This window comes from Nelumbo nucifera, chromosome 1, assembly GCF_055504915.1.
Source record: "Nelumbo nucifera cultivar China Antique chromosome 1, China Antique-T2T, whole genome shotgun sequence".
Lineage (NCBI taxonomy): Eukaryota > Viridiplantae > Streptophyta > Magnoliopsida > Proteales > Nelumbonaceae > Nelumbo > Nelumbo nucifera.
The window spans coordinates 91,387,139-91,396,534 of NC_142649.1; the positions used below are offsets into that span (position 1 = coordinate 91,387,139).

The following is a 9,396-nucleotide window of genomic DNA, read 5'->3' on the forward strand; positions in this document are numbered from 1 at the left end:
AGCACTGTAAGAAGAGACTTTCAATGTTTCAAAGAGCACGGTAAAAAGAGCCTGAGAGGGATACCCATCCGTTCGATCGGAACAACAAGCTTCCGTCAACATTTGGGAAATAGCGAGATCCATGATATATGGTTCTAAGGAACGCCGCGTGGCAACGTCAAGGTCAAGCAGAGCCGTTTAAAGATCCAACGGGTTGCCTGGCTTCTGGTTGGAGCTAAAATGCGCCTGGTATCTCTGGAAATGATCATATATTGGATTTAATTAATTAATTAATAATTATGTAAATAAATAATTAATTAGTTACATAAATATAAGTATTAAGCTTTTTGATCTTTTGTTCATGAAGTGAATTTAATCAGGTTTGAGGTCCGGGTCTCAGAGAGAATGAGCGAGAAGGAGGAAAAGGAGATGAGAAACCGAGTACCAAAGCCAAGGATCTGATCTCTGTGTATGAGAGAAGGAGCTCTTCCAGAAGCTAAGCTGCTTCTGGTTCTCTTTTATATGATCTAGGCTCTGATGCGAAGATATCTGTTTTTACGGGCGTCTTCTACGGAGCTTTTGGTTGTTTTTTAGTTGATTTTAGGTATTGTCTCTGATTTCAGCTGGTTTTTGAGTTTATTTGTCCTTTTCTTTTTTCTCGGTGACTCAATGGGGAATTGTTTTGGTAAATCTGTCCCGTTTTTGGGAATTTTTTCTTCCTCAAGGAAGGAGGTGGTGCAAAGCTCGGATTTGCATCGTGGAGATTGTCATGTGTTTTTGAGCTGAGGTTTTTATGTTTTCTTGCTGTTGCTTCGATGGTTAAAAAGATCTCCTTTGGTTTTCTCTTTTTCTGAGTTCAGATTATTCATGGCTACTTTTACAAATGCGGAGAAAAAAGCCGCGGCTTTGGTTGGATTCTTCTAAGTTTTGTTGTTTCTTCCCTCAGTTCCCTGTAATGGAGAAAGTTTCCTATTTTGTTGTTTTTGCTTCTATTTTCTTCCATTTCTGGATGTTTATGGAGGAAAGATTTTTGTTACCGTTTTTTCTTCTCTTCACGGATGAAACCTGATAATGTTTTGATCTTTTTTCCCCCACTCATTTCTGACCGTCTCTGACAATCCGATTGGGTTTCTTGCAGAGCTTCGGAGGGGGCTCTCAAGCTTTTCAGATATCTCTTAGAGGTCTCCGGAGGCGTCTGCGTGCGTGTGTGGAGCTCAAATCGCTTTGAGCTTGGGATCAGTTGTGGCTAGCGTGTTTCTTGTTCTTAGCGCACTGTTAGCCTTGTGACTCGCAGCGGTCTGAGAGCAGGTTAGTCTTCTTGCCTGGTTTTGCAGGAGACCACTCCAACCTTCTGTTTGCTAAAGTGCGCCGGTGGCTACAGATGACGGGAATCCGTTAACCAGTCAATCTAAGCTTACATTGGGGCGAAAAAAGAGAAACCTTTGGGGTAAAATAGTGAACCTAAATTAGTCAAGGGCCGATCTGACCTTGTGAACCATGTTTTTGTTCCAGTTTAGAATCCATGATTGTCTTATTTTCTTTACATTTCTTATCTTCTGTCGATGCTTTGTCTGGGTTTCCCTTCCATTTGAGATCTGGGTGTGAAAATGTTACAGCAAAATCTCATTTTTTCTGATTTTATTCATACATTTGTTTTTTTTTGTCTTGTTCCGAGTCTCTTCGACTCCTTTTGCAATGTGATTTTTCTTTTGCTTTGTCCAAGTGAAACTTGACACATTTTTTTTCATGTTTGGAATTCTTTTTCTACGCTTGGGTTTACTGTAATGTGTTAGGAGCTGTTTGTTCACTTGAATGTCTATTTGGGTTTTCATTTAATTGACTTGGGCAGTTGGGCATACTGGGCTTGTTTCTGTGGTAAAATGGCAATTTGGGTTGTCAAGGAAGATGAAAACTTAAAAAGGTTGTGTCTAGCAAAATCTTGTTATTTTGAGCTACTTTGATGCTCATGTGAGGCTTTCATTTTTTTGGGGTATCACTTTTTCTTCTTTTGCTTTTTTTGTTGTCTTTTTTTGATTATTTATGTTCCCATTTGCATAATCCTTTTTTTCTTGGTTCTTATGCTTTGTGCAAGGAATTCTGAATCACTTCTGCTTTGTCTGCAGTTAATGTTTCTGTATTCAAAGATTTGTGATCATCATTCAGCATAATTGAAGATTGTTTATGAGGATTTCTCTGAGGGGTTATAATCATCCCGGTGGTGTGACCCGTTTGTCATTTTAGTGGGTTAGATGTCGTTCCGGAGCATCGTTCGTGATGTGAGGGATAGTATTGGGAGTTTATCCAGGAGGAGTTTCGATGTTAGGTTTACAGGCCATCATAGAGGCAAATCTCAAAGTTCAGTCCATGAGTTGCATGATGAACCTGTTATTCAGCACAGCTGCTGGGCTAGTCTCCCCCCTGAATTACTACGTGATGTGATTAAGAGGTTGGAAGCAAGCGAGACCACTTGGCCTTCTCGCAAGCATGTAGTTGCATGTGCAGCTGTTTGCAAATCATGGAGAGAAATGTGCAAGGAAATTGTCAAAAGTCCAGAGTTCAGTGGGAAGCTTACTTTTCCAGTTTCTCTAAAACAGGTGTGTTGTTTTTCCTTTTTCTCTGCCTTTTGTTGTGCAAGATTCAGATGAATGTTTAATTATTTATCATGAAAGTTCAGCTTTCATAACACAATTTGTTTGGATGCTATGTAAGGCTCTTTTTTTTTTTGATATTTTAGCCTGGGCCTCGCGATGGAACTATTCAATGCTTCATCAAGCGGGACAAATCGAATTTAACCTACCACCTTTTCCTGTGCCTTAGCCCTGGTAAGCTTTTGAAAGAAGTTTACTACTTGCTGCAATTCATGAAATCACTGCAGGCTTTTCTGTGACTTTTCTCTTGTGGTTATTTAGAGTTCTCTTTCTAAATTTGAAAGTATCTAGATGTTATAAATCATTACATGTTGGTTTATTTGGTGTAATAACTCGTGGTGTTTCGCTCTTTTTTTTTGACACGCATTTTTTTGAAAGAGAAAAAAACACCATTAATTTTTTGTTTTCCAAAATGTTTTAGTTTTAATTGTAAGCTTGGTTAAAACATTCCTGAGTTAATGCATATTTATCGAATGTTTTGTGGGTTAGATGCCTCTTGCTTTTTTCCGTATGGTGCTTTATTTCTATGAGTTCTACTGAATAGATGCATGCCTAACATTACAAGTTTTAGGTTGCTGTCTGTCTTAATTTCAGACTCATAACTGATATATGTTCAACATGAAGACTGCTGGTTGAGTTGCCATTTTTTGTCTTTTTGTATTTGTCCATTTAAAGGCCAACTTTCTTATGTGAAAGTGATATTGATAAGCTTTCTTATAATACAACCCCCTTTAAGCATGACAAAGAAAGTTTTCCATTAGTAATAAATAAGCTTAAGGCAACTGAAGACCCCTCCAAGAAGGAGCTTACCCGCCTAGCAACTTTCAGGTGATTATTGCTTGTGGCTTCATCCAGGGTATTCTTTCCTCCTTTTATCAATACAAGGAGGGGGAAAGTGGACTGGAGATATGCTATTCCCTATTTTTGTATTACATTAAAAAATGTGTCCGTATTGGTTAGTGTGTTGTTTGTGTAAAACTTTTTCTTACTTATTTTTATAACTTCTGTTGTCAAGGTATAAGTGGTTAAATTATACTATCAGGTTTTGATATGCATTAACCTAATGTGATATATGAAGATGTATGCATGTGGTAGTTGTGATTAGTATAGATACATGGAAGGAAATAACATAGGAAGAAATTTGCTGATCCATTTCAGGGAAAAGGAGAGAAAATGACACTAGAAAAGGAATTAATGGAAAGAGGAAGTAGGGCAAAATAGAAACATTCATATTGTCATACATGCATATTTTCTTGCATTATTATCTTTGTATGAGTACAGCCAAAAAAGGTATGTGGATTTACTTTTGATGCCATCTAGTTGTGGAAATGAAATTGTTCCACCAAGTCAGAAAAATTTGGATGAACAAAAGAATCACTCTGTATTTCAATTAGTTAGTTATGTGTGAGGCAGTCCTTGTTGTAACACTAGATGATTCTGGACAAATACTGTGGATCTAAATCTTTCATACTCCCAAGTCTGGAACTTGATATTCCTCGAAGCTGCATTGACAATGCAGTACTTTGCCCTGGAACTTTGATGGATGATGGCTCCACCTAGGCTTATAAATATCTTAATATCCTTTCAGTTCAGAACGTTTTTGCTGGTTGCACATGTGACTTAATGAATGTGGGGAGTTGTTGAGGATATACCAAAATGGGCTGTTATTTGAGATGTCTCTGCCTTCCTTTTCTTCTTTTGTCAGTGTTAGTTTATACGAATTTTCTGTGATTTTTTCCTTTCATTTTTCAGCTTTGCTTGTTGAAAATGGGAAGTTCCTTCTCTCTGCAAAAAGGAACCGGCGGACTACTTGCACAGAATATGTAATATCCATGGATGCTGATAACATATCAAGATCAAGCAATACCTATATTGGAAAACTGAGGTAATGGGATAAACTCTGTTACTCAAAATTTGAGGTGCTATTAAGAAGCATCCACGTTTCTTATGCTGTTAAAATTTGAATCTGACTTCAACCTCAGGAAAAAGCTTATTAAATGAATAGAAAGAAATTCCATAGCTAATACACAGTGATCTTGCTAACCAAAAAATTAAAATAATAATCAAGAGTACAGAAGATAAAATGATTCTTGGCACATGGATTGGTTCTGATACGAGATGGGAGAAAAGGGAACCAAAACATGTTTTTATCCTGGGTTGCCTGAAGAACGTGGGCAGGGTTGTCCACCTTTCTGGTTCAAGAAATCTTCTCTTTTCCTTTCATTAATATGAGGTTATGGCGTGGTACATGTAAAGATAAATCACCTAAAATATTGTTCACTTGTTTCAGGTCAAATTTCCTTGGTACAAAATTTATTATCTATGACAACCAACCTCCCTATAACTGTGCCCATGTCTCCCCACCGGGCCGGACAAGCCGCAGATTCTACTCAAAGAAAGTGTCCCCCAAAGTTCCTTCCGGCAGTTATAACATAGCCCAGATTACATATGAATTGAATGTGCTGGGCACACGCGGTCCTCGTCGGATGCATTGCACCATGCATTCCATCCCTGCCTCAGCCCTTGATGCTGGTGGGACTGTTCCTGGTCAGCCTGAGCTACTCCCTCGGTCCCTTGAGGATTCATTCGGCAGCATTTCCTTTTCAAAGTCCATTGATCATTCAGTCGAGTTCAGCAGCTCTCGGTTCTCAGATATTGCTGGCCCCCGTGATGACGATGAGGAAGGCAAGGAGAGACCCCTGATTCTCCGAAACAAGGCCCCAAGGTGGCATGAGCAGTTGCAGTGTTGGTGCTTGAACTTCCGTGGGCGAGTAACTGTTGCCTCCGTAAAGAACTTCCAGTTGATCGCAGCTACACAACCAGCTGCTGGCGCACCAACGCCATCCCAACCAGCCCCACCGGAGCATGACAAGATCATTCTGCAATTTGGCAAAGTTGGGAAGGATATGTTCACCATGGACTATCGCTATCCATTGTCTGCATTTCAGGCTTTCGCTATCTGCTTGAGCAGCTTTGACACCAAGTTGGCTTGTGAATAGACGTTAAGAATGGTAAAGAGCAGGGAGGGGAAGAAAGGTAGTTGATGGTTGTTCTTGATAGGAAATGATCGTCAATGTATTCAGTTGCTGTAAACTCACTGTTCCTGTAGTTTGCAGCTGAGTCAACTACGCGGATTGGAGGGAAATCTACACTTCGTTCTCTGTGCTTTTTCCCTTCTCTCCTTTCCTTTCTCTATTGTTTCCATTGTTCACAAAATGTCAACTGCATGTGATACCTTAAATTTATTCATCATCTTTATTAGTTATACAAGTTCTGAGATACTGGGAACTCTGAAACGTGAACTTGTGGGAACTGTTTCAATTGTTTCTTTGCCCGAAGCTGAAGGGATCCAATTTTCCAAGGTTTATTCATATGGCAAGTTGGCAGCATCTGTTTCCACGTAAAATGGGTGGAAAATTTTTAGTTTTTACACTGAAAAACTTTGCTTTCCTTGCCATTGCAGAGTGGAAAACAAAGTTCTTAGCTTTTACTGTGACAGTGTTACAAATAATAGTTGAAATATTTCACTCAAAAATAAAAAAATAAAAAAAGAAGAAATCTACGCATCTATAATGACACATTGATCGAGTACTGTGATGGCACAAAATCCGGGCACACCAACTTCCAAAAATAAGAAAACAGGTAGTCTTGACTCCTGAGAATCTTTAGGATGATATTAGGAATGCATGTCTGAAAATAAAGTCTCGTGGAAAGATTCTTGGTTCTTTGGAGTTTTCTTATTTTTTGGTTTTTGGGTAAGAATGAATTTCTTTATAAAGAAAACCTGAGCAAGTCAATAAACACACAAGTGACAACATAAAAAAGAAAACAGTTGTAGATTACTTGAAGTTTTGAACTGAGAAAAAAGAAAGAAAAAAAATAAGTTAAAAATATTAGGGTTCGTCATATAAAGTATCAGAATTATTATTTCCTGGGTTTTTTTTGACCTTATAGTAATCTAGATTCAGCTTACAAAACTAGCAGAGTAATCTGACATGCCTTGTCCTATCATCTATCCAAAAGGGTCAATTTGAATTCGGATGGAATTGGGCTATCTATACTGAATAAACAGTGTAAATTCTACACTACTCGTTGTCTAACAGAAAGCCATTTGACTTTTACTCAAGAGAATCGTCCATTTGCACTGCACTGAATGTGCGTACAATCATTTGGTATCTTCTCCACTTCTTGGAAGGTTGCTACACCGAACAGCTATGAAGCTGCATAAATGATTTTCATGGAAAAAGACAACAAAAAAGCCAGTCAGACCAGAGCAGACAGCTCCGTTCAACTGATCAGATCACTTTCAACCAGAAAAAAAAAAAAAGAAGTTTCAGTTTCAAATATTTCACTTATCATTTTTATGATTCGTCCTTTATATAATCAAAACTTTGTTTTCTCTTCTCCCTCATATAATTTGACTTGATGTAAATGGTGAAAAAACATAAAATTTCCATTGTAAACCTGACAAAAATATCCATCCTTTTTATCCGGAAGCAAACAAAGCCCTAATGAAATTAGAAACAAATTTGTTGGGCCACCCTCCTGATTTATTAATTTTCAGATTGATTCAAGGGGAACATGTTAGATCAAAATTATCTCATTAGATCATGTAACGTGCCATATACCCAAGGATTAAAGTATTAATATAATACACCCATATCGTATTGGTGTCAGTATTGTCGATGTACCTAAATATACTTGAATGCATCAATGCAAAGATTTTTTTTTTTTAATTTTATGATTTAAACTCGCAAATCTCCTCTCTAACCCTTTGATTATTATAAAATAAAAAATGAAAAAAATGAAAAAAAAAAGAATATTAATACACATCAATACCTATATTTGAGTATTGGGGGCATTGACATTTTAATCCTTGCATACATGAAATCTCAAGCTGTATCATTTTCATCTACCAATTACATTTACATTTGCTGCGGCCAAAGTCACAACCCTTTCTTGGGATCTCCCAATATAACAGACATGACACTCTTTTGATTTAAATTCAAAACGACCAAACTAAGCCGATCATTTTTTTTTGCTTTAATTGTTGGTGCGTGTATCATTGGTCGCAGCAACTAGATCCAATTTACCCACTCCATTTCAAAATCAAGTCTCTCTTCATATATGGGAATTAATAAGAATCCCATCTTCTAGGAAGAGCAAGTTATTTATCCAGGTAAATGCATTTATCCAACCGAGTAAGGGTTTTCTAGGAAAGATTTACCCAGATAAATACATTTACCTATATTCTTTTATTTCCCATGTAAATAAGGCAATGATTATTTTGCCCATAAAATTCCAATATTGAAAGGAGTATTTTTGTCTCATTCAAGTATTGGCAACTTTCCTCCTAGATGGGAAAGTTATTTACCTACCTAGAAGATGGGTAAGTGATACCCAAGAAAATATACTTTCATTCGTCCCCACATAAATCTGAAAAAAGAACATGGGTTTCTTGATTAACGGGAATCAAAATCCCATTGACCAAACATTAAAATCCAAAAAAAAAATGCCCCCAAAGTATTTATAAACCCTGATACATGGTGGGACGGGTGTATCCATACTTTGAAGTTTCCACCCTATGTTTTTTTTTCTTTGAAATTTAAAGGAAGTTGGAAATAATATATATTAATATTTGGAACAAACATTAACAAATCTTAATAGCAATGTAATCTGTGCCCTGTCAATATATATCAAATGATAGGGGTGATACATTGTGAAATTTTGACCATTGCATTTAGTGACATGGGATTGGAGGGTCTCCTTGACATTTCGTTGTATTGCGCTTGATCCTCTATTAATTTAGGTTGTGACATCGGCCCAAAGTCAGACCCATGATCACCCCTTACCAGTAGACCTGTTCATGGGCTGGGTAGCCTGATGGGCCGGCCCGGCCTGACCCTTGGATAGGCTTGAACATGGATTTTAGCTTGTGGGCTTGACCTCAGGCATAAAAGCCCAACCCGACTATTTTTAGGGTCAGGCTCAGGATTTGTCACAAAAGCCCAGCTCAGACCGACATTTTATAATTTCTTCTAAATCCTAAATTCTTAGCCTACGACTAACCCTTTCCAATTTCCCTCTTTTCATCTTCAATCTTCTCTCCTCACTCTCACTCTCAAGAATCGGCAACAGACTCAAGCAGGCAGGCACCTTTCTCAATCTCATAGGCGAGCTCAGGCACCGGCCGTCTTTCTCTCCGGCGGTGAGTCCTCTCTTTCTCTCTCTCTCTCTCTACCTCTCGCCACTAGTCCTCTCTCTCTTTCTTGTCTCTCTCTTAGTTCTAATTCTCACTCTCACACTCTCAGGAATCGGCGAACTCAAGCACCGGTGAACTTAGGCATCGGCGCCAATTGCGCCACCAGTGAACTAAGTCGTCCCTCTCTCCGACAATGAGTCTTGCATTTCTCAACTTTGTACAAGTCATGCATTTTAGCCTCTATACAAGTCATGTGTTTCTCAACTTTGTTAGGTCGAATACATAAGTTTTGGGCTTATGAGTGAAATCACAACTACATTGAGATGCTGGTAGATTACTTTACACAAGTTCTACCAGTTCTTTATTGAAAGTTTCCCTCAACTGCCTTATACAAGTTCTTTATTGAAAAAAAAAAAAAAAAAAAAACTCAAATTGACTCGACAACATGACTTTCACCTAAGACTACCAAAACTCCAGGTATACAACGCAAATGGCTTGACCTCAGCAATTAGGAGTAAAGTAGTAAAGATCATTACCAGGACTTATATATTACAGATCGCTATAGGA

The 9,396-nt window shown here is 38.0% G+C and overlaps 1 protein-coding gene across 5 annotated transcripts; it reads left to right on the top strand.

Moving 5' to 3' along the window:
* The first annotated feature begins 346 nt into the window (after nucleotides 1-346).
* LOC104586231 (tubby-like F-box protein 8) lies at nucleotides 347-5,923 on the top strand. Of its 5 annotated transcripts, XM_010243398.2 has the most exons (7): nucleotides 347-583; nucleotides 1,118-1,287; nucleotides 1,361-1,426; nucleotides 2,103-2,573; nucleotides 2,714-2,801; nucleotides 4,380-4,512; nucleotides 4,918-5,923. In XM_010243398.2, the coding sequence occupies exons 4-7, from the start codon at nucleotides 2,229-2,231 to the stop codon at nucleotides 5,624-5,626; spliced, it is 1,275 nt and encodes a 424-aa protein (XP_010241700.1). In that variant the 5' UTR covers nucleotides 347-583; nucleotides 1,118-1,287; nucleotides 1,361-1,426; nucleotides 2,103-2,228; the 3' UTR covers nucleotides 5,627-5,923. The 5 variants fall into 5 exon arrangements, with proteins under 5 accessions (XP_010241700.1, XP_088744756.1, XP_010241699.1 ...); XM_088888630.1 differs by lacking the exon at nucleotides 1,361-1,426 and having other exon boundaries at nucleotides 3,786-4,512; XM_010243397.2 differs by lacking the exon at nucleotides 1,361-1,426.
* The last annotated feature ends 3,473 nt before the right edge of the window (nucleotides 5,924-9,396 follow it).

Bases quoted from the DNA above. Each gene is read 5' to 3' on its own strand.
- LOC104586231 (XM_010243398.2), top strand. From the start codon at position 2,229: ATGTCGTTCCGGAGCATCGTTCGTGATGTGAGGGATAGTATTGGGAGT. The intron at 2,574-2,713 runs GTGTGTTGTTTT...TTGATATTTTAG, and splicing joins TTCCAGTTTCTCTAAAACAG to CCTGGGCCTCGCGATGGAAC. The intron at 2,802-4,379 runs GTAAGCTTTTGA...TTCATTTTTCAG, and splicing joins TTTCCTGTGCCTTAGCCCTG to CTTTGCTTGTTGAAAATGGG.